The 25,911-nt window shown below is 37.4% G+C and overlaps 1 protein-coding gene and 1 pseudogene across 1 annotated transcript; both read left to right on the top strand.

The window, feature by feature from the left end:
- The first annotated feature begins 10,248 nt into the window (after positions 1-10,248).
- LOC149583929 (uncharacterized) lies at positions 10,249-10,958 on the top strand (annotated as a pseudogene).
- A 10,602-nt stretch (positions 10,959-21,560) lies between these two features.
- On the top strand, positions 21,561-24,872 carry LOC149583928 (uncharacterized). The gene is made up of 3 exons (XM_089863949.1): positions 21,561-22,116; positions 22,177-22,410; positions 22,554-24,872. Exons 1-3 carry the CDS (start codon positions 21,719-21,721, stop codon positions 24,277-24,279), a joined length of 2,358 nt encoding a protein of 785 aa, XP_089720075.1. The 5' UTR covers positions 21,561-21,718; the 3' UTR covers positions 24,280-24,872.
- The last annotated feature ends 1,039 nt before the right edge of the window (positions 24,873-25,911 follow it).

The following is a 25,911-nucleotide window of genomic DNA, read 5'->3' as shown; positions in this document are numbered from 1 at the left end:
CATGACTAAACTAGCAACTCGTATCCGAACTCATTTCTGAGTTTAATTATTCTAGCTAACGACCGTTTCAAAAACCTATTATATTTCCAAACTAGATTTTAAATTGCCTCTATTCCTTCTCATCAACAAGTATCACGTTTTCTAAAATATATAATAAAGGTTCAAATAAAGCCTTATCCGCTTTTCGTAATACCAATCCCACCACGCAAAACCCAAGAAACACAATACTTTAACGAAAATTTTTCAACTATAGATAGACGTTCCAATAATCTTGCTTCGATACAGCTGTCCATCAAATTTAAACACAAATTGAGGGTGTGTGAACTCTTTGAAGATGAAAATATTATTTCTTTCCCAGTACCATCAAGGTCTGGAAGAGAATCTTTTCTTAGTGGTTTTTCGCCTATTCAAAGCCACGAAAGCTACTACAAACCCATGACTTCGCCTGTGTATTTTCAATCACAGAGCTAATGCCTTAATGCATTTCGATCAACACTTGTTTCTCTTGTACCATCCACAGGGGAAAGACGACAGACTACCAAGACCCTAAGCTAGTCTGGTTATTACAGACTGTTTTACCGTATTTTTAATTTAATAATTACCACTTCTGGTCGATGTTGAAATAAACGGGATAGTCTCATTTTGGCAGTATTTGGTCTAATGGGACTCGGCCCAATGGGCCAGCAGCCATTGAAAGCCAGGACGTTTATCGAAATCCTAGATATTCACAGAGTAAAATTTTTTAACGATGGTAATGGAGTAGAAGATAATGTAACAGATTTTGCGACAACTTTTAACTTCTTTTTATATGATGATAATTAATAATCAGGGGCTATATGATATAACATATTAAATTTGGTACGGTTGTCTAGGGAATTGTATTTTGAATAAGTATGTCAGCATTGGTAAATGAAATAAACGGGAACATGATTAAACCTTGGAAATATATTTATTAATCAATGCTAAATTAATCATGACCTCATAAGAGGTTTAACACTTCAAATATTAATGGCAAGAATTGGTTTACTTAATTCTAAACTTAACTTAAGGCTGGTTAACCCTTATTGATACTTGCAAAGTTTCGTGGCTCACGGTTTATATTGAAGTTCGCGTTTAGCTCATTTTGAGTTCCGTTAATTACGTGGACTGATGAACTTCTATTGTTTTACGATGGCACTATAAATCGGTGATGGTCCGGCAACACGTTTCATGGTAACGTGGTAGGTTCCGATAGACATCGGGCGGTACACGCTTTTGGCGGGAGAACTGATGAACTTCTACGGCATAGTTTGGCGGCAGGATAGATATCAAGGTCCAGGACTTCTACGCCATATCATGGCAGCAGGATACTTGGCACGAATTAAGACTTTCACTTTTCGCGGGTAATTTAACCGGGCATAAGTTAGCAACTTAGTCGTTCATCCAGGAGTTAACTTCTCTGGGGCTTCCTTTTTAGCGGGCTGCGATCGGACTGGGCTAGCCACTAGGTCAGAAATATAGAATACTGAAGACTCAAGTCTATTGTTCGTCCTGGCCTTTTATAGATTCAGACCGACTTGAAATTCGGTCTTGTACCACATAAAGCTTTCTCATTGGCTTATTACAAAAAGCTCGTTGATAATTGGCTTAGCGAAAAAGCTCACTGATAATTGGTTCTCTCAAAGGGTTCGTATCTTCGTAACGTAGAGAGGCTCGTGACCGTGAACTACCTTTCATGCATGTGCAAGTTTATTTTCGTACGCGAACAATGACCATGCAGGCGTGAGTTTTACGTACGCGAAATAGCGAGAAAGCCACGGGGGCTCGTGAACTGTGGGGTTCACCAGAGGGAAATAACCAGCCAAGGGACAATAAGTTTTTTTTTTGAATTGAAATAAATTGGTAAGAATGTGGGTAGCAAGAGGTTAGTGTGAACAGAAGTATTTAATTGAAAGTTATAAGTATAATTTTCGTCATAATTTGTTTCTTATGGAATATAAGGATGAACATTGTACGAGGTGGCGTTTCTAGAAGTCAATGTGTACGTGGGATAGACGATAACAAAATTTGGCGTGTTACGAGCCGAAGAAATCATAATGCTAATGTGTGATATATAACATAATGAAATCGAAACTTTCCGAATTTGGGTTAATTGATAACGCGGTGCGGAAATTGCGACCACATTTGCTGCGAATGTGAAACTGAGTTTACAGACACACAGAAACGTCCAATGCAAGCGTCACATGGAGAGGAAAAAAAGTTTAAATTCTTAAAATTAAAAATTAAAATGAAAACGAATACAAATTGGAAAGCCGGGTAGGTGTCCCCCCATATCACCCAATCTCATTCGCACGGCTCACCCGCTGTTGGGCAGTTTTGACCCATTCTTTCACAGCAACTCTGTTTTTTTTGGATGCATTTGAGAAATCCTGTGTTTGAGCACTATTATTACAATTATACTGTAAACTCCAAAAAGGCAAATTTATTTACTTTTCTTTTGCATTGTGGCTTTTTTTAGAAACCGCAAAATTTCTTTCAAAACCAAGGTGTTACAATTGCCATTAGAATGTTAAAACACCGTGGTATTACTTTAAAGCGAAACATTTTATTTTTTGGAAATTAAAGAGAATTTTAAAACTGCTTTCATGGTCACACAGCGTGTTATGAGAAAAGCGACCGCTTCCACCCCTGTACGGATATGTATGTTGAAAGTCTTTAAATAAGAAATTGGATAGCGATTGGTATTAGGAGAATCCGCTTTTAAGAAATATAGGGTTTAATAATTTAATAAAAAGCTCAGTGGGGCTTTTATGATCATGATTTTTTAATTAAATGAGTTTAATAATTTTCTTTGCTTGGGCGAAAGTTTAAATACACATGATACCTAGAGCGACTATTTTACTGAAAGTCTTCGCCATAAATCTGGGACTGGCTACGCGAGTATTGATTGAAAATATTTTTAATTGACCATCTGATGGTGCCATCTGTTGAGCAATATTTGCAACTTGCCAGGGTGTAGAACTTAGTAATTAGTTCAATAACGATTAAAAGAACCATTGACAACTTAACGATTGCATTCACCAACTATTTTAGTTGTCAAATATAGTTTCGCAAAATAGAGACTTTCAAATAATAATAATAATATGATTTTTGACTTTCTAGAAGTATTAATATGACTTTAACTTTCTATTATACATATTCTTTTTTAATAATTATTTTAAATGTTCCCTTTTTGATAATTATTATAATAAAGATTAAGAAATATATGCGTTTCCAGTACTTAAAAAAACTTAGTCCAAACATTTTTATGCATGATCCGTTAAATCTTCGCGCTCTAAAAATACAGACATTGTAACAGTTTTTATTTTACTGCCCCTTTAATTTAAAATACTAGCACTTTAAAAATAGCCATTGTAGCACTATCGCTTTAACTCCCCCAATACTGGTTTTTGGATGGGACTACTGATTCTGGTCGAAAGGGCATAGCCCTCCAATATTTACGTCATCGGGTTTTTACCATCGCGCACGAGGCAAACTCGCCTCTCGCGAACGGGATGGGATCGTGCCCGAACTTTTGGGACCCCGCGCAAAAACCAGGCCGTGTCCTGGTTGGACATATGGAACCCCGTAGATCTGACCTAAAAGGTATAAAAGGAGACCCGGCCAAGAGGCTCGCTCTCTTGCTCTCTCTCTTAGACCAAGAGCCAGTGGCCTGGATCTTACCTCATAAAGTACAAAAGGTCTGATCATTGGAATAAGTTCCGTTTTGATGCTCATTAATAGATTCGGCCGTCTTACGCGTCACAGCTGGGGCATTTGAGGGGGGCGGGGTCATGTTTGACCCTAAAGAGGTATGATTTCTTACCTCATGAGGTACATGAATAAAGAAGGTGGCAAATGATAGAACTGGAAATGGCGATTCCAAATATATGAAATCTGACGTCATCAAAGGGGGCCATCAATAAATCAGACGGGGTTAAAATGATCGAATGAGGTATGAATTCTTACCTCATGAGGTACATGTATGAATCCGGTGTTGTTTGATAGATCTGGTCGTGCTAAATAACAGAATATAAAATCTGACTGGAAAATACGCGGCTTAGGTTTAATCTGACGGGCTGATTCTTGCGTCAGACTATGACAACTTCGTGCCTCATAAAGCTAGATTCCCACTCGACCGAAAAAAACCGGCGCAAATCACGCAGCGTACGGTAGAAATTTTACCTTACGCCTTCGTCCGGCTGCAGGCTGTTCACACTACGACTGAATTTTGAGTTTGGCGGTACATATTTTTGGGTCACGTGACAGATTAGAGTGGTTTATTTATTTCGCACTCTGAATTGGTATCTCTGTCCCATTGTCGCTTAGATCGTACAAGAAAGTATATTTTCTAACCTCCTCAATAAAGACTTCCTTATTAACATCTTACCTCTATATACTTCCATTAGATACATTTTTCTTTCTTCGTGGGATGTTTCCGACCAAAAGAAAAATACATGGCGGCTATCAATCTATCTAGCGTTTGCGTGCACTCTTGAAATTTATGACGTAGTCAGTGGGATAATTCCATTGTCTGAGACACCGACGTAACGCCGAACACGACCGAAAAATAGAACACAACTTGCGCCCGGCCGAGCGGAAATTCCGTCGGGCTCGGCGTAAAGATGTTTCGGTCGAACCCCTTTCTGCTGGGTCTCCGTCGTAATTTCCGTCGAGTGCGAGTCTAGCTTAAATGTAGCAGGTGATATATTTTAAAACCGGCCCCACTGATGTCAAGTACGTTAAACTTAACTTGTTTGAGCGAGTTGCCTCTGTTTCTATCGAGGTAATGTGGTGAAATAATTTTGTCCGTGATAAATGAGATGAACTTAAATTGGCATCATTTATAATAGAGCTATTTCAATTCGGGGGTAAGGAGAGTTTTTGAGGCGGGGTTTCGGCAGTCCCCGCCCAGGTGCCTTATTGTGCGCGAAATTTAGCATAGAGTTTTACAGTGGCCCACACGGAGGGAGGGTGACTATGACGATGAAACCGTATATATTGATTATCAGACTGACTCGGATGATGAACCAGATGACCTTTAAAATGTAACATTTTTTTACCTTTATTTGCATTGAATAATAATTTAACGTTAGAAGGTTTCATTGAATGAGTTTGAAATAAAATGTGCCTGCATACAGCTATATCAGTTGAAGGGGGAAACGTCACAGTTGGGCCTGCCAATAAACGGAGCCGGTTTTCACCCTCCCTTCGTGCGGGCCACTGTAGAACTCTTAGCTAAATTTCGCGCACAATAAGGCACCTAGGCGGGGACTGACGAAACCCTGCCTCAAAAACTCTCCTTACCCCCGAATTGAAATAGCTCTATTATAAATGATGCCAATTTAAGTTCATCTCATTTATCACGGTCAAAATTATTTCACCACATTACCTCGATAGAAACAGAGGCAACTCGCTCAAACAAGTTAAGTTTAATGTACTTGACATCAGTGGGGCTGGTTTTAAAATATATCACCTGCTACATTTAAGCTAGACTCGCACTCGACGGAAATCACGACGGAGACCCGGCAGAAAGGGGTCCGACCGAAAAATCTTTACGCCGAGCCCGACGGAATTTCCGCTCGGCCGGGCGCAATTTGCGTTATATTTTTCGGTCGTGTTCGGCGTTACGCCGGTGTCTCAGCCAATGAAATTATCCCACTGACTACGTCATAAATGCCACGAAGAAAGAAAAATGTATCTTATGGAAGTATATTGATGTAAGATGTTAATAAGGAAGTCTTTATGGAGGAGGTTAGAAAATATACTTTCTTGTACGATCTAAGCGACAGAGATACCAATTCATAATGCGAAATAAATGTTATGGAAACCACTCCAATCTGTCACGTGACCCAAAAATATCTACCGCCAAACTCAAAATTCAGTCGTAGTGTGAACAGTCTACAGCCGGACGACGGCGTAAGGTAAAATTTCTAACGTAGGCTGCGTGATTTGCGCCGATTTTTTCGGTCGAGTGGGAATCTAGCTTTATGAGGCACGAAGTTGTCATAGTCTGACGCAAGAATCAGCCCGTCAGATTAAACCTAAGCCGCGTATTTTCCAGTCAGATTTTATATTCTGTTATTTAGCACGACCAGATCTATCAAACAACACCGGATTCATACATGTACCTCATGAGGTAAAAATTCATACCTCATTCGACCATTTTAACCCCCGTCTGATTTATTGATGGCCCCTTTTGATGACGTCAGATTTCATATATTTGGAATCGCCATTTCCAGTTCTATCATTTGCCACCTTCTTTATTCATGAAATCATACCTCATTAGGGTCAAACATGATCCCGCCCCCCTCAAATGCCCCAGCTGTGACGCGTAAGACGGCCAAATCTATTAATGAGCTTCAAAACTGAACTCATTCCAATGGTCAGACCTTTTGTACTTTATGAGGTAAGGTCCAGGCCACTGGCTCTTGGTCTATCTCGCCTTTACGCTCTTATGCTGGGATGCTCTTGGACTCTCGACGATGTTCCGTACCTGAATTGAACCAAAGGAATGCCGCCCGATGAGCCCGTTTCCACGATGCCGGACTATTAACCCTTTTCCCGTCCAACGGAATCAACCTCTCGGCTCGTGGCCCAACGATCTAAAGAGTTCGCGAACGAATGTGCGGAGAACAAAGAAAATCAGTATCGTAAACAATTATTACTTATGAGCTCACGCGGACCAGAAACCAGCCCCATTATTATGCTACAACATATTTGAACTATTTTGAACTATTTATTTATCACCAATGCGATATTTTAAACTAATTAGTAAATAATACCCCTAGACAAATGACCACCCCAATTTAGATACTAATTAAATCAACATTTTCTTTTATCTCTCATATCTTGTAACTAAAATGTCGCATTTTGGGGGTCCGTCCGGGATCAGAACTACTAAAATTCCCCAATTAATTAACGGATGGTAACCATTAAGTTATTTAATGAATTAGGAACAAAGAAATTGAATTTTAAAGACTAGCACTAATATTTTAATGTTTACGTGGTTAACGTAATTTTTGTTTAAGTCTGCGTGGTTTGCGTAGTGTTGTTTAGTTTACGTGGGTAGCGTAATTGTGTAGGTTATTTTTAGTGAAATTAGTGTAGCTTTAGTTCAGTTTATTTTGTTGTAGATTTAAGTAGGATAGCTTTATTAAAAGTTTTGGTTAGAATTTTTTGTTAAAAACGTTAGGAGTGTATTTTTATGGTGTGTCACTGGTCCCTATTATTATTACCTAGTAAATTCCCCCGTACACGTTCGGTTCAATTAAGTGCATGCTTTAAATTAAGCTTATAACATGGGTTATGTCATCGTCTCAGGACGGTCATGAGCTTTGCCAGCCTAACTTAGGGAAAATTTTACTCTTGCGAAGAGTGCTACTAAATTCTTAAAATTGAACAAAATCACGCCCGAGAAATTAGAAAGCAAAAATGTAATCCCCCACCAGCCAACATTCCTAACGAAAACGCCCCCGATCCTAACGTAGCGGCTATTGCAGCATTACAAGAACAAATAAGGCAGCTGTCCGCGCAAGTAGTCGCTCAAAACCGAGGGTTAGAAGGGCGCCAAAACCCTGAAAATATAGCTAACAATGGGCGCCACGAGGACCAACCTCAGCCTCTCCCTAGCTCGTGGACTCCCCCTATTTCACCCCCCACGTTTTCGGGTAGTTTTAGCGAAAACACGAAAGAGTTCCTTGTAAAAGCGCGCCAAATTTTCATCTCCCGGGGATGCCCCGAAGACTTGTTTATCAAGCATTGGATACCAACAATGTGCAGAGGTGCAGCATTAGAATGGTTCGAGGACCAAGGCCGTTTCGAGGATTTTCAGGAATTTTCCGACGCACTCATGAATGAATTTAATGCTTACGCGAATGATGATGTTCTATTAGAACGCTTAGATTACCGTTTTCAAAAGCTCGGTGAATCCGCTACTAATTATGTTGAGGCCATGCAAACTATTATTAGAAAATTAACAGAACCTCTCCCAGTACAGGCACTAATTAGAATAATTCGTAAAAATCTATGCGATGAACTTAGAGTCGCGTTAGCCACGGCAAAATTTACGTCAATTAGAGCCTTATTAGCCGATGCCGTCTTCATTGAACAAGCCAAAGCAGCCCTCAAGGACAAACCTGCGGTCGAAAAATCTACTCCCACTAGCACTGCTTACAATGGTCAGCGAGCAAGTGGCGTAGTTTGTTTTAAGTGTGGTGGTCCCCACTACCAAGATTAAAGCTCTCGTTATAATAGGCCCCGCAAACCTTCCACAATTCTAGATCAAATATTTTAGGCCTAATTATTCCCAACAAAATTTCTCTCACTATCGGGAGCCCGATTCGCGTCGATATAACAGCGGCGCCGGAGTTACCCTGCCACCGTTGCGGTGTTGCCGGTCATATCAGTACTAACAGAAGTCCATTAAATTAGCCTAGGCTAATTTAATGGACTTCTGGTACTAATTGTCGAAACACCAATTTCGGCCACGAGAGGCACTATTATAGCTCAATACAACGTCAGCCCCACTCGGAAAACGGTCAGGCGGGGGAGAACAAACATGCAAACCTTCCCCAGCACGCCGATAAACCCCTTGACCTGTAACGCTGGATCCATAATTTTAAATAAACAAATTCGAAATTTAAACTCCAATATTTTCTTAAATTTTATTGAAAATCAAGTATCTCTAAAAGCTTCCTGTTTAGCCAAAATTAAAATTAAGATTAATGAATAGGAATGTATAGCCCTCGTGGATCCAGCTATACCCTCGTAGACGAAAAATTTCGTGTTGGCCAATGTAATTAACAAAAGTAATAGGATAAAATTGGGTATCAAGCTAGCTAACAAAACTAGAGTATCAACGACTGGTAGCGGTAAATACGTTTATTTTCCCTGGAAAAACTACGTCTAATACTGTGTATTTTGTGAAAAATTTAATATTTCTGTGCATCCTGGGTATGGATGTTTTGAATAACAACGGTATTATAATTGACTGTGGTGATGTGAACTTTAGTTGGCGTAGTTCCCCAGGGGAAATATATCCATTCTTGCGAGATTTCCAAATAGATCAGCCCAATCCAGTTTCGCTTAGCGCCCCAATTGAAATTGATGAAAATAAGTTAGAAGAAGCGCTAACTTCTGCCCTGTCACAGATATAGAGTGCGAGCACTTGAGAAGCCTAGTATCCGATTTAAAATTTTTATTTGCCACTACACCAGGTATAACTTCCACTGCGCAAAGGACTAAAACTAAACGACGAAACGTACCGAAAATTGTTTTTACTACCCCCCTATTATCCCGTTTTTCGGTGGATTTTATAAAGCGCGTTTCCAACTCCCTCTTTCTCTCCTCTCTGGTGCTCCGTTGTTTCCTACCTTCAAATCTTCACGTTTACTCAATTAAAACCAATGGAGTGAAAGCAGGCACGCCAGCACGCGGAGAAATATCCATGGACATTGTTACAAGCTTTTTCTTCTCCCTGCCTTAAATTTAAATTACATCGCCACTTTCGTCTCAGGAGGTGCCAACGATTTTCCCATCGTATACCCATACATGTACATGTACATGCTTTTGAAAAAGTCACCCGTGACGTTGCCAAGGGCAAACAAAAAAAGGAGCGCTGACAACAAGAGCCTTTCGTTTTTACCCCCTTCGTCCTCCACATTCCTCTCTTCTTGTATCAAATTCGAATGATGCCAGCCAAATCAAAGAACATACCAGGAATGGTAAGTGGAGGGGTTTTTTTCTCGCACGCTGGTAGTGTGACCCAAGTGCAAATAGCCAGCCGGGAATACTTGGGTCAACTTGCCTGGCTTTAAAGACTAGTGACAAATAATTTGCAATAGAGGAAGCTAAACTTTCCATTACTGGTATAAAGGTTCTTTGGTCAATGTTTTTCCATTTTAGAAAGTTAAAAACCCCTTCGTGAAAAGTGGTGCACTGCGCTATATTGGATTAAATGAGCGCGGTCATTCGTTCTGGGGGAGGTTGAAATTAAGTTATTCATGGATAGGAAAATAGGCTTATGTATATTTGTCTTTGAAGTTTTTGGTGTTTGTTTAAATATCAATGACTTATAATCTAAAACTGAAAATCACACACAATTTTATTATTAATAGCATTTATTTTCTTTAACATTATACTGGATAACAGACACATTTTGATTTTACTGTTATGGATAAATTTATGTATTTTCGTTTAGGACAATTTAACATCTGACCAACGCGAGAACAAGTTGACGCAGCTATGCCGGATGATTTTAAAATTAGTTATCCCAGTACTCGTGTTATACTTGATGCTACAGAACTTAAATGTGAGACTTCCAAGTCTTTAGTATTGCAATCTGCCTCATATTCAAACTATAAATCCACAAACACTTTTAAAGGACTTATTGGAATAAGTTCAAACGGCTACGTCACATTTGTTTCTCATCTATTCACGGGGAATTAACTCTGCGAAGTGGTTTTTGTAATTTGAAATTCTCCCCCAATGATAGCGTTATGGCTGATAAAGGATTCTTGATTGAAGATTTGTTAGAGAAAAAAGGTGTTAAACTAAATATTCCTCCGTTTCTGAGTGGAAAGGGCCAATTTAATAATGAAGAGTTGGATAAATCCCAAAAGATTGCGGCTCTGCGCATACACGTGGAGCGACGAATTGCAAGAATAAGAGGATTCCATGTTCTTGACCGTCCAGTTCCCTTGACTCTTGCACCCGTAATTAATCAACTATGGACAGTTGTTGCACTTTTATCGAACTTTCAAAGCCCTCTCGTTAGGAATAAAGAAAATTTAAACAATAGTACCATGGACACGGATGAATTTTATGATGAAATCTTAGAACCAGCTAATGCAGCTGATTTTAAAGATGATTATTAAGAAGAAATACTACCGCCTGATGAAAATATGTCTGATGAAGATGAACTATGCCAACAAAGTGATTTTAATTCCTACGACAGCGATGATCAAGAGATGTCTATAATTAATTTGGATTCTTCCCTCAGCGATTCATAAATAATAAATGTAACAAATCGTAATTATTAAATAATAACTCATTTTAACAAGTATTTTTTAATTTTTTAAAAGTCAAAAACATCTTGGTCCATTGAGGAAATGAGATCAAATTTAAAGGGATATTAAATATGGTAAAGAAGAAATTTAACACACTACTAAAAAGTACTCTCCCTTTAAGAGTTATTAGGAACTTTGAGGCAATGTATCCTTAGCTAAGTTTGGTAGCATATGAGTAAAGAAAAAAGATTTCAAAAGCGATTCCATCTTTTCCCACTTCTTCTTATTGAATCTCACTCTCACTATTATCAAGCCGGATGGAAAATAAGTTACATAATCACACCATGTTACACCTGATAGTGCCATCTGCCCAGTAACCTGATAAAAGTGGTAATCGTTTTCATTTAAAAATGGTTTTCCGTTAATCACTTTTACTCTAAAATCTCCATTCAAACTTCCGTCGGACTTATATTTCTTGTGGACCAGGGGCATTTTATATTCAAAAGTCCATGAGGTTCCGCTTCCCTTGGGTCTTGAACTAGACCATCTGGAGACGTTCCCAACCATGGTTTACTAGGATCAACAATATATCCTGAAGGATGGACCGTAACGTCATGACCCAAGCTGAGCATTTTTTCTCTATACTTATTTCTTGCAACAATTTCCCACCTTTTTCCGTACTTTATGGCATTCAAATGTCCAATATCTTTGGGTTTTTCGATATTTTTGATACCAGATTCACTCCAATTTTAATTTCTTCTTTTACAAACTAGCCCAAAAATTGAAGAGTTCAATCTTGTTGTTCGCGCCTCCTTCCACTCTTGTGACTCAGATTGATCTTTAGTATTAACTTCAAGCTCAATAGCTTCTAGAACTGAAAGTTGATTTTTCTAAAATAAACATTTGAAAAATTAAACTCCAAAATGACCAACTTCTATACAAATGAAATGCATACCTCAAATAATACAGACTCCAAAGGACCGAAGTATCCTGGCAAATTCTTGGAGCTCCACGGAGTACGTGGATTAGAATGGATCGGGATTTTAAACCTATCTTGAGGTTCATTAGCATAGGCAAATAGGATGTGGCTCTCGTAGATGTCAAGGTTGTGAATAACTTCAAACCTATCTTCATTTATTGAAAGCTGTAAAGCAAGAGGCGAACCTTCAGGAGCTTCTCCGATTCTGGTTTTAACCCACACAAATTCTTCTGGATTCGGCAAAATACTAGCCAAGCCATTTCTAACGGCTAACCCTAAATTTAAAACCTGTGTAGCAGACGACAGAAAACGTAAAAAATGCTGGCGCCATCTGTAGGAGAATCTTCACGGTAATAAACTGAACGCGAATGGCTAACGCCACTGGTGGTTGGCTTTTTGTATGGAATTTATGAATTCGACAATTGGGAGGCAAGGCGTTTTCGTAACCCTAGCCGATCGCCGCGTACATCTTAACCTTAACGGTGATAATGGAGTTAAGCCAATATTGCGGTCCGTATATTGCAAAAACGTTTGATCCGATATGCCCACTGCGATATGTAGGCGCCAAAAAGCGAGATGGAAGGCAAAGTTTTACCCATGTGTCTTTCCCTCTTATTTACATCAGGGGTTACATCGAAATGGTCTATTCCCATATTTTGTGGATTAGTTCGATGCGCCCTCCTCGCACTGCCAAGTAATATAATAAACTTGACAGGCAAATCAAAATACAATGGACATCAATTCTTAAGCCAAAGACGAATTGACTAATTTGGGGTTTTCCTAGTGAACGCCTTCAGATTCTTCTGATGTTTCTGAAACTAAGTTGTTGAATTTATTTCTTTCTCCAGCTATTTTCGAAGTTGCCTAAGTTCGCCGTATTGCGCATGTTCTATTACATTTTTGAAAACAAGAAACCTCTAAGGTAAAGTAGAAAATGCTACCTTTCATCTAAAGCAAATGAAGGTGGAGTACAATTCTCAGTTATTATCTTGAACCAAAGCCCTAGGCATCCCTATAAATAGAAGGAAAGTGAAATAGATTTAGTTCAGTTGGATTAAATTTGTTTCAAGAACACCCACTATCACAATTTGAATTTATTTTGAATCAGTGGGAGTAATATTTTGACCAGGCCACTTTAGTTTATCCTAATATTAAAAGTTTTTTAGGGTGTACTCCTACTACGCTTGCTTCTGTTATTATAAGAAAATATATCCCAATTGAGTTTAAATTTAAAGGTATATCGATTGTCGAGATGACTGCCGTCTGCCAAATGAAAATAATTTTATCAGCGTAAGTGTAATTAATTTTTAGAAATACATGCTGTATGTGTCGAACCGCACCTTACATAGGAACTAATTGTGGCTGACGTCAATCTATTTTAATCTCAAGCAATTCGAAACTTTCGAGTTTTTGTTTCTGTTAAACTCGAAATTTTTTACGGGATTTACGAGAAGGGGCCGCTGCCATGGTTTAGTTAGTGGCGGACATTTCCTGTCGTCGAACGCGCTAACTAGCCTTGACAGACCAACTATTCTAAAAAGGAAGGGGGTGGTTAATCTAAAGTACCGTATAACTCAATTTCCACACGGTTGGTTAAAACTGGGACCCTATTCTCTGAGGTCCTTTTGGAGCAATTTCGAACCGAATCTTTTATTTTGGAGTCAATTTCTCCGAATGATAATAAAACGCATTCTGTAAGACCCATATCCTAATCATACAATGAATAATTTTGCGGCCGAAAGAGACGGCCGAATCGAGCATTGGAGTTTTTACCCCCTTTCATCCCTTCATCAATCTTAGATTCACGGATATTCAGCGAGAGTTTTCTAGTTTGGTTTCCCCAAACCTCTTTGTTGGCATCTTGGCTGTGGTTCATATTTTTAATTAGGCCTAGTATGGCTGCTTTGTTTTTAACTCGAGCTTCATTGCTTGCGATTTGAACATGGTAATCGAATTGCACGTCGTGCATAACAGTTCAAAGGGTTTTTCGAGATTTAAACTAAGTGTGGGAGTTTGATGATCTCCGTTTAAGGCAAAATTTACATTAACACGGCAAATCATAACATATTTAAAGAGTTTATTTTAATGGAAGTAATAATAAGATGGTTAATTTGTCAAAAACTGATTTTATTATAATAAATAATTGTATATTTTAATGAAATTTATAACTGTTATATTCTATGAAAGCGTGTATATTTCGGCCTTGCAAAGCACGTTTTCGACAATTGCCACGAGAAGGCAATAAACTCCGCACTTGTTCACGACATTAGCATATATGTATATGAGATTAAATCGGAACTTCAAGTGTCACTAGCCAACAATATAACGCCAAAATGTAGAGTCAATTTTTTACCAATGTCCTCGTCACAAGGGAACCGACGGTAAAGTCAACATGCGTGACGACTCAATTTTTCCAAAAAAACAAAACAATTTATTTTGATTGTGTATTATTGACAGGTAACCCTTAAAATGACTGTTTTTTCTTCGCCAATGCTCAGACTCTGTCAGAGAAATAACTTCAAAGACATCAGCTGCCGAACTGAAGCATTGGCCATCGTCGTTAGAGCCTCAGCCAGCTTGGATTGGGACTCGGCTATGGATTCAAGGATTTTCCTCATACCTTCATATTCTTTTTTTAGCAGTTTGGGTCTCCCCAAGTCATCCGCTGCCCATTCATAATGCGTTTTACGGCTTTTGTCCCTGCTTAATTCTATAAATTTATTATATTTGTTTGTAAATGTCAGGATTAGTCTTAATTATTTGCTATGTAAAAATTCTTTTGAAGTCCATGAAATTGAACTAAAAAACTTCCGTGGTTAATTGGTACTTTCTCTAACCTGATCTATAACCAACCGTACATGTCTTACTTCAGAAAAAATGAAATCACAATACATAAAAAATACAGGTTTAAGTTGTAAGGCGAAGTCTTTGCAAGAAAAAGATGACGCTTTTGTTACATTTCTTCACGAGAATGTGACAACCACGTTGAACGGTTTGATATAAAGGTGCCAACGCCTTAAGCAATAAACTTGGTGCTCATTTATTGCAATTATGATATCAAAAATTTAAATTATTTTATGAAATATGCAATTAACGTCTGCTTTTAGATTTAAAAACTAACTACAAATACGCATTTTCAGGGGATGCCTTATAGTTACGAAAACATAGTGATGTCTGATTGTGAAAATGGACAAAACTGTAGTACAACAGTACCTCTCACGTACAGCTGTTATAGAATTTTTTCGAGGAAATACCTGACGTTCAACCCAGCTCCAATCGGAGCCTTCAACGTCTTAAATATTATTTCGAAAGCAGTAAGAAAATACTTGTTTTTTTGCTTCTTAAATAGGAACGAATTAATTCCACCAAAACTTTAGACTATAAATGGAATTTGGCAGAACTACGTCTTGGGACCTCACGTTAACTTCCACTCGAGCTAAAAAAGATACCAAAAAGGGGGTCCAAAGAGGGGGTGAAATAGATTCAACTCTGCAAAAAATGAATAATAAGAATAGTGGCAGAGAGCGGAGCTAGGCCGTTTTGCCAAGTCCCTATGCACGTATTTTTACTTTCATACGTATATTAATTCGGTTCACTGGTAGTTGAGCGGTTTTCAAAAGAGCGTTTTGGAATAAGGCGGTGCCCAAAACAGCGGTTTGCAAAACCGCGGTTGATGTTTCCGCGCTTCTCAATACAGCGCTTTTGCCCAAAACAGCGGTTGCTGTTTCCGCGTTTCTCAATATAGCGCTATTTTCCCAACCAGCGGTTTAGCACTACAGCGTTTCATAACCGTTTGTGATCCTCAGGTTATGGACAGGTTCGCGGATTATATTTTGGAAAAGGTGGTAGCAAATTAATAAGAATATATTTTGGAAAAGGAGGCAGCTAATTAATAGGAAAATATTTTGGAAAAGGTGGCAGCTAATTCATAGGAGAATATTTTGGAAAAGGTGGCAGCTAATTAATAGGAGAATATTTTGGAAAAGGTGGCAGCTAAAGAATATCAGAATATTTTGGAAAAGGTGGCAGCTAATGAATATCAGAATATTTTGGAAAAGGTGGCAGCTAATTAATAGGAGGATATTTTGGATAAGGTGGAAGGTAATTTATAGGAGTTCAAAAAACCCATCCCAACCAAACATTAAAGCGCATTAACACACTAGACCGCGAAACTGTTTGTTTGACAACCATTAAAATTCAAACCTAAAGCTGAAATCAATACTAATTAGAGCTCGGCATCCGTAAATTAGTGAATAATCGATTATTTATAGATAAATTTTGTGGACATAATTCGATTTAATATACAACTTCTGTTGATAGTTCTGGATTATGGATAAAATAACATGGATAATGGATAGATAATGCCGAGCTCTAATACTTATACCTTCAACAATACAAAACAACGCTCAAGATATAAACGCTGTAATCAAAATGTGCTGAAACGAGAAATGGCTATAATGGCAAACGCGTTTATGAAAAAGCCGTTTTGGACAATGCTGTTTTGATAACACGCAGAATCGATAACATACCTAAGTAGTATAGGGCTACACTTCGTACCTCCGTAGGTGTAGAGTGTAGGTGTAGAATGTCAAGGTCACAGTGTCAATGCCCTCTCGCCACGCCCCCAACTCGCGCCACCTGGCGGGAAAACTCGCGCGCGCCCCCTGGAAAACCCGCGCGCCCCCTCGCGGGAAAACCCGCGCGCCACCTGGCGGGGCGCGCCCCCCCGCGGGAAAACTTGCGCGCCCCCTCGCGGGAAAACTCGCGCGCCCCCTCGCGGGAAAACACTGCGCGGGAATCTGGCAGTCCTGTCTACAACTGTATCTATGACGTCATTGGCGGGAAAATCTACAACTGTATCTGTGACGTCATTGATAAGAGACGAGAATGGATAGCTTTAATACATGGCCAAGGGTTAATGATAGGTTGAAAGTTGCGCAATCCAGTGTAATATTTAGTTTGACTCAAAATTTTAACCTTTTTTCAAGGAGTTTATTTTGATTATGGTATTGTTTTTAATGGTAATTAAAAGTCAGTCTCTTCTACAACTGTGACGTCATAGATAAGAGACGATAAAAACTTTAAACGTACATTGCCAAGGCTTAAATCTTCTACAATTGTAGCTGTGACGTCATTGATAAGAGACGAGAATGGAATCTTTAAACGTGCATTGCCAAGGCTTAAATCTTCTACAATTGTAACTGTGACGTCATTGATAAGAGATGATACGGGTGTAGAGTTACGCTTACAAAAGGAACAAAGATTTGTCAGCCCAAACGGAATCAAATACCAGTACTTAGTTTCAAAATACAATCACAGAAAAGTAAGCGTGTGTAAATACTCACCTTTTAAATCTGGCATATTCAAAGCAATTCACGTCTAATTTTCTATTAGAATGGTACTAAAGCCAAGGTGGAGGCCGAGGCTACCCCGTTTACAGGTCAACACCAAATGCCAGGACTCGTCCTAACGTGTCTAAACCTAACCTACCTCCAAGTTATAACGAAGTTATCACTGATTCAAAATAAATCACCGATAGGTTAGTAGTGGTTTGAAAGCAATTACCTATACTAAACCAGACTATTTTGGTAAAGATGTCGTACTTGCAATGGTTTAATAGTAGCAAAATTTCTTCCAACATATAAATGTTTAAGGGATTTGTTTTTTCCAGCTAAATCGGCATCGAAATTTGAAAGGACTCGACTTTAATTTGAGCTGTTAGATTGTCATACCTTTCGAAATAACTAGTTTTTCAGGCATTTTCCTCCTGTCGTATGTTTATATTTATTACCAACGTTCCAATCAAGGTACTAGAACCTATTTTGTTATTCCCTATTGAAATTGAATTCATAGTTTGTTTATTTAAAAATGGATAGAGCACACATTCCACTATTTAGATATTCAGGGTGTAGAAAGTAAATTATTTTTAACATAAAGAACAAACTATTTAGCTGTGCCAAGTGATTGAAAATAGAGTCTTCAAGTTTAAAGCAATTAACAACGAGATTGAAGTTATTAATCATATGAGCATTCAGTTAGGAATGTCTTTAGAGTATATATCAAAAGACCTGGTTTGTGGAGGTTTTTCAACGGTATACGCTTGTACGCGCGATTATCGTGAAGAAGTTGCGTGGGATGTTGACACCATCTACTATGAAAAACAAATTCTTAATGACAATCTCTTATCAATTGTAAAGAAAAACATAAAATAAATGTTTTATTGCACCTTAGTGTATTTTATTGTGGTGGGTTACGGTTAAGGTTTGAAGTGTGACTAGGATGATTATTAGAGTTAGGAGTTGTGGATGTAGTATGGCACGCCAAACAGGACATAATTCGCCTTTATTTTCAAATATAATTCAGGATTTTCAAATATAATTTAGGATTTTCAAATATAATTCAGGATTTTCAAATATAATTCAGGATTTTCAAATATAATTCAGGATTTTCAAATATAATTCAGGATTTTCAAATATAATTCAGGATTTTCAAATATAATTCAGGATTTTCAAATATAATTCAGGATTTTCAAATATATTTCAGGATTTTCAAATATAATTTAGGATTTTCAAATATAATTTAGGAATTTCAAATATAATTTAGGAATTTCAAATATAATTCAGGATTTTCAAATATAATTCAGGAGTTTTAAATATAATTCAGGATTTTTCAAACATAATTCAGGATTTTTCAAATATAATTCAGGATTTTTCAAATATAATTCAGGATTTTTCAAATATAATTCAGGATTTTTCAAATATAATTCAGGATTTTTCAAATATAATTCAGGATTTTTCAAATATAATTCAGGATTTTTCAAATATAATTCAGGATTTTTCAAATATAATTCAGGATTTTTCAAATATAATTCAGGATTTTTCAAATATAATTCAGGATTTTTCAAATATAATTCAGGATTTTTCAGATATAATTCAGGATTTTTCAAAAACAATTGAGGATTTTTCAAATATAATTCAGGATTTTTCAAAAACAATTGAGGATTTTTCAAATATAATTCAGGATTTTTCAAAAACGATTGAGGATTTTCAAATATAATTCAGGATTTTTCAAAAACGATTGAGGATTTTTCAAATATAATTCATTATTTTTCAAAAACGATTGAGGATTTTTCAAATATAATTCAGGATTTTCAAATATAATTCAGGATTTTCAAATATAATTCAGGATTATTCAAATATAATTCAGGATTCTTCAAATATAATTCAGGATTTTTCAAATATAATATAGAATTTATAAAAAAATGACCAAAATATTGTTACGTGGCATACATCGAGATTACGCTGAATGCAAAGATTAAATGCCGCACGTCGAGATTACGCTGAATGCAAAGGTTAAATGGTGCACGTCGAGATTACGCTGAATTCGAAGATTACGCCAACATTACGCTGAATTCAAAGATTACACCAATATTACGCTGAATGTAAATGTTACGTGGCTCACATCGAGATTACGCTGAGTGCAAAGGTTAAACGGCGTACGTCGAATTTGCGCCAACATTACGCTGAGTGAAAATTTTAAACTGATGTGTACGTCGAGATTACGCCAAATACAGATTTATATGGCGTAATTGGAGATTATTCCAATAATTTTCAGCACGTTGAGAAAACCTAATCATTTTGTCCTGCGTGTACAAAAATTAGGTATTTCATCAGCAGTCGATTCTATACTAAAGTTGATGCTGTATTTGTGTCGGTAATTGATCTTCCGTAAATATTTAATTTGATATTGTAGTAAAGTAATATTTATACAAACCATAAGATAATTTACTTATTAGGGTCAATCGTTTTAATATCTTTGGAGCGCATAAAGCCTTTTTGAGTAAACCTGCCACTGTATTAAGGCTTGAGATTACTGAGACTTTTGCTGTTCTCTTTTTTTCGGTTCTGATTTTAGAGTCGGACCTTTTGGTTCAATTTGCCTGTCGGTAAACAAATTGTTCTGAAAATTTGAGTAAACAAACAGTTTTAAATTTATAGTAATTTCTAGAGATGGACCGATACCAGTTTTAACCGATACCGATATCATTCGATACTTGGGAAACCTATACGTACCGATATCGATATTTTACCCGATCCTTCGAATAAACAGATATTAAAGCGATACCGCTATATTTATTACCGGTATCAATAAGAAAATAGATGCTATAATATAGGTTGAAGAAATGGGCCGATACCGATCCCATATCGGTATCGGTACCGATATTTGACTTTAAACGATATATCGGTATTGGTTGAAAATTAACCGATATTTTTCCTTAAAAAATATCGGGTAGAAATATCGGTTCATTTTCAACCGATACCGATATATCGGTTAAAGTCAAATATCGGTACCGATGCCGATATGGGATCGGTATCGGCCCATCTCTAGTAATTTCACATCTCTTGAACTCATTGGGTAGTAGATAGAGTAGGGCGAACACGTTAAAACAATTCGAATTTAAGCTTGCGCAGCGTTACTAAGCTAACTTGATCCATATTAAGAAAAGCTTATTGACTCGCTTATTGATAAATATTTGTCACCGCGACCGCTGTTGCACTTTTTACGATCTGCTTACAAAAGTGTCAATCCATCTTAGCTTGCAGTCTAGGCAATGTTTAGTATATTAGTCTATGAATCTGATGTCAGCTCAGTTCACAACTCCACATGCTCTTAGGAGAAATCATAGCACACTCGTTCAAGCGCATGATCGAGTTGGCTAGGAGAGAATAAAAGGCTTCCATCTCCGTTGTGGCCACGTCCATCGGAACAGAAAATATGACACGAACAGTAAAAAAAAGCTACAACCATATTTCAGACCCAACTCTTCCATTAAAATTCGTGAACGATATTGGCCTATGAAACCGTGTAACTTAAGGGTGAGTAAAACTATTTTAGTTGAAATAGGCCTACATGATTTTCAAAAATACATTTGTATGAAAAGAAATATAATATTAGAATTCACACCAATGTATGCAAAAAGTGACTATACTTCAGCCCCCACACGATGAAACGTTTTAAAAGTCACATGAATTATTTTCATAAATATTCTGATTAAACTAGGCTTACGTTAATAAATCTCATTAATCACACTTAAATTATATTATTCAAAATAGTGGATGTAGCAATGAGTATTCATTAACAAAACTCTGTTAATTCGAAATGTGCAAGCAGATAATTAGTGTTTATTTAAAAACAAATTCAACATATGGTTAATTGCCGCAATGAAGTCCCTTTTTTAACACAGTCATATAGATATGGGATCACTGATAATTTGTATTATTATATTATGTGTAGCAATGTTAGGCTGTAATTAGTTTCAGTTTAGTAGGGAAGTTACATGGGTTTTTCATCCGTTTCAGATTCAGAATACACTAGTAGAAATAGTTGTATTTGCTTTTACGCCATCTGCATTACAGACTTGAAAATATTTATTAATACATGACTATTTTATCGAAAATGGCTTACTCTCCATTACACGGTTTTATAGGACTTCACGAAGTTCAGATGAAGAGCTAGATCTGAAAACGGTTATAGCAATTTCTTTGCAGTTCGAGTCCGTCGTAATGGCTGATATCTCCTCTCTCTTCCAGCATAACGTTCTGGCAATTGACTACCATTGCTATTTTTCTAGGGCGGAGAAGTAACGAGTTTTTGCTTTCCCGCGGTAAATGACCTATCGGCTCTGTAAGAGAATTTGAATGCAAGCAACGTCATGGACACTAATACGAATGACAACCCTAAACCAAATCAAGTGTTTCAAGCCCTTCAACAGGTGGTTAGTAATGAAAGCTTTATGAAAGTTTTGGCTGAAACCTTGGTGTCACAAAACCAGCCACCTATGGCGTCCACGCCTAGTTCAACTGTTTCGAACAATGAAAGTATAATGATGTCCCTGGCACAAACTTTAGCAACACAAAGCCAACCGTCGAATACTCAAGCAATAGCTATCGATACAATGATGTTTTCACCCGATCGTCATTCAATGGGCAATCAAACAGGGGAAATTCAAAACCACATGAGAGAACTTTTTCGGCCAAAGCAACCGAAACGTACTGTGGCTGCTAAGTATAATCCTACTGGTTCTTTAATGACAACGAGATCAAGGAAAAAGTAATCAGTTATTCATTCATAATATTATTATCACCAGAAGGTTAAATATTTATGTTTTAGGATGAAACAAGGAGCTACTGCTACAATTACCAACAGATGCCAGACATTTAGAAAGACAGTCATTCTGTTGCAAGGACCAACTTCAAAAGAAATACCAAAAGGTGAAGCTCGAAAATTTCTGTTCAGGAATGGATTTGCAATTGAGGAAGTTAGTTTTGACAAGTCCTGGTCAGCCAACGAAGTATTAGGAAAAATTAGGAACTGTTTCCGTGATGTTTTACCAGAAAGTGTTCAGTAAGTACAAAATTATTATCTTTAATTGAACCTAATTCGACACTTAAACTAAAACCCAACTGCAACAAATTCCGTTTAATTTTAAATAATTTCAACCGAAAGTGTGCAGGTTTTTGAAAAAATTTTGGATACTCTTATTTCAGAATGGAACTACTTTACTCTGTTGGTTGTTCCCTACTACCACCAAAAATGGAAAATAAGGACACACTATTGGATGGGGAATTCGTTCATCGAATATGGAAACAAAAACCATTGTACGTCAGGCCAAGTGAAGAATTAATAGACGATGGTGTTGACAATGTCTTAGATAAAGCAGATATCTCTTCTGATGATAGTTATATTCCCCTAATTGAATTTGCCAAGAGCAAGGAGAAACCAAATGACAAGCCCTCCGTTGTGAATGATGAGATGTATCCGATTGTTAATTTGTTGCAAGATACACAACCTTGTGATCAGAGTCATGCCAATGACAATTTTGAACAAATCAAAGAAAATTTGACTGAAATATCTTCAAACCCAACCATACGACATTGTTCAACTGAAAATTCCAATGTTAAGCATGAAAAGGAGCAAAATCAACAAAGTTTGTATGAGCAGTTTATAAACCTTTTCGATGACGAAGCACTAAACAATATCGGTGAAGAAGACACTTTAGCTGAAGATGACGAAGTTCATGAAGTTAATCAGGATGTAAACAAAGTCAACGCTGATCTTAAATCAATATTGCAAGATTTGGCGTCTCAAATTAACCAGGAGAAAATGGTTTTTATGTCAGTAAACCGCAAGGCATTTTTGGAATGCACCTTAAGAGCGTTCAGAAGGCCGTCCTACAAACCAGAGTACAAATTAAATGTCTGTTTTACGGAAAATTTGAGAAAATCATACGATGGCAGTACCAAACAGGAGACATTTGATGCTGGAGGACCCACTCGTGAGTTTTTGAGACTTTTGGTGAAAGAGTTTGTCAATAGCCACGTCTTTACTGGACCAGAAAATGCTCGAATGCTAAATCCCAATAGTCAAGCTAGGCAGCAAGATCTTTATTATTACGCTGGTATGGCTTTCTCAATTTCACTAGTGCATGGAGGGCTTGGCCCGCGTTGCCTGAGCAAAAAGACTTTCAACTCTTTGTTCAAAGACCCATCTCTTTTGGAACTCTCATTGGAAGACATCCTCGATTACGATTTGAAAGCAAGCTTGCAAGAGATTTCAAAAACCGAGGATCTACAACAATTACAAGATGTCGCCGAAAAACTCTACCATTTGAGAGTTTTAGCTGGATCTACAAAACCGATATTGCAAATCAGTGACAAGAATAGTCTTCTAAAAGATTTGCTATACTACTGCGTCATTACCAGTACAGCTGAACCACTTCGCAGATTCACTGAAGGCTTAAAAACACTAGGAGTTTATCAAAAAATTGTTGAAAACCCAGAAGCATTTGAAAATCAATTTTGTTATGACGGCACGGAAATCACCGCCACAGAGTTAATCCAGCTCTTCTCTGACATCGACTACTCGGAGAGAAATACTTTAAAATTTGATGCGGAGGTCAAAGCACTACAGTATTTCATGGATTACACCCTTGACTGTGAAGAGGGTCTTACGGCTTCGACTGTGAAAGAAATTTTAATGTTTGTGACTGGTAGCGAAGGGCTTCCTCCCCTTGGCTTTGATAACACTCCATCCATCGCATTCGTACACCCTCTAAACAATACTCCAGAGGAAAGGAAACAAGTAAGTGTTCTCCCACATGCCAGTTCATGCGCCATTAAATTGTATTTGCCAGTGATACATGAAACTTATGAATCGTTCTGCGCTGCCATGGATCGCGCTCTGCATGATTGTGCCGGATTTGGATTGCCATAAGTCCGTTTTTTTAAATTATTTGAACAAAATGCTCCTGGACAAGAAGAATTTCGGGAAACGTTACTATACAGGGTGTTCCTTAAATGGTGGAAGAACCGAAGTACTATGAGTTACATGCGCCATTTTCACTCGAAAATGTACATATTAGAACATTTTCAATTGGGCCCATAGAACCCACAGTACTTTCTTCCATCATTTTTAGAACGTTCTGTATTGAACAACTTCGCAATCGTCTGGTCGGTTTGAATTATCACAACGCTCATTTCAATAATTGTTGTCAAGATATTTGATTGTAAACTCGCTTTCTTAAATTTTTTAATCTGCATAAATTTTAGATCTGGTGAATAATAATTGTAAGATTAGTTAATTTGCGCCACTTAGCACGGCTCTTTCCTTAAGAATTTCGTCAAGGAACTTCAGATCAACAATACTTTAAATAAAAATCACACCATTGAACAACAATTTCTTTGAAACTCAAAAATGGCTAGATTTCCCAACTTATAGTTACATGTATTATTTGTATTATGTATTTTTTCCAGAACTAATGCTAATAAAACAGCAATTTTGAGATATCACTCCGATTTTCAAATGAAGAGTACCAAAGACTTTATATACACATATTTACAGTACAGAAAGGGTAATATCAAAAGTAGATAAAATAAAAAAAATAAGAATGAAACGCAAAATTTCTTGTTTATTGTGAAATGAAATTATTGGTTAAGTGAAAATTTGTGTAATTTATGAAAATTGTTTTATTAGATAGTTGTTAGCTAATACGTTTTAGGGGCAGAGCGGTCACGTTTTTTGTGGTGAAGCAACATGTGTACTGGATGGCGTCGATATTGATATACACATCATGTTCTACGAAAAACTTTAACTTGAGATTATTTTTCTATTTAAACCTTCGTTTTTCCATTATAAAATCTATGGTTATCAATCATGGCCTTTAAACCACATAATATTTTTGAACTCAACTTACGTTCACGTGAACCAAGATTGAAAGCATAAAATACGCTTATTATTTAGTTATTTGAATATCCTTGATGTGCTAAAAAACCCAAAACCAGGATATATGTATTTATTCCATGATTGCCATCTTCCGCCTGCAAATCGATTTGATTTAACAATTCTTCGTGAATCATGTTGCCAGGAAAGAACTCGCATTCATCCACGATAACATTGTTGTCCGTTTCAATTGGAATACTTGTAATATCATCCACACCGTATAATATTGGGTCGTTTAAGTACAAGTGATTTTCATTCTGCTCGTCTATTTCGTTCATAGTTGACATTGACCAAAGTTGTATAGGCGAATAATAATTTTCCGTGCGGAGCGAGTGATGATTCCAGGCTTCTCTCAGGTTTCTACAACATTCCCTAATTCTTGGAAGAAATACCAAGTGTAATGCGTAAATGTGGATTTCGCTGTCGGGATTTAGCAATCCTTGATCTTGCATAAAGAGGAAAATTCCTTTGTAGTAGGACGACACAAGCCGATTAACCTCTCGCCACAGCCGCTCAATTCGTTGATTATGCACCGAAAGCCCAGTAATAAAGCTACCTCTGCCTGTACCACGATTTAGCAGCATAAACCTAGCAACGCCAACGTTTTCTGATCCCTTGTCTCCTCTT

This window comes from Phalangium opilio, unplaced genomic scaffold (assembly GCF_054372755.1).
Source record: "Phalangium opilio isolate 3A_F unplaced genomic scaffold, DU_Popi_V2 ptg001304l_1, whole genome shotgun sequence".
NCBI classification, from domain to species: domain Eukaryota; kingdom Metazoa; phylum Arthropoda; class Arachnida; order Opiliones; family Phalangiidae; genus Phalangium; species Phalangium opilio.
Note: the sequence above shows the minus strand (reverse complement) of the source record. Positions and strands in the feature narration are given on the sequence as shown.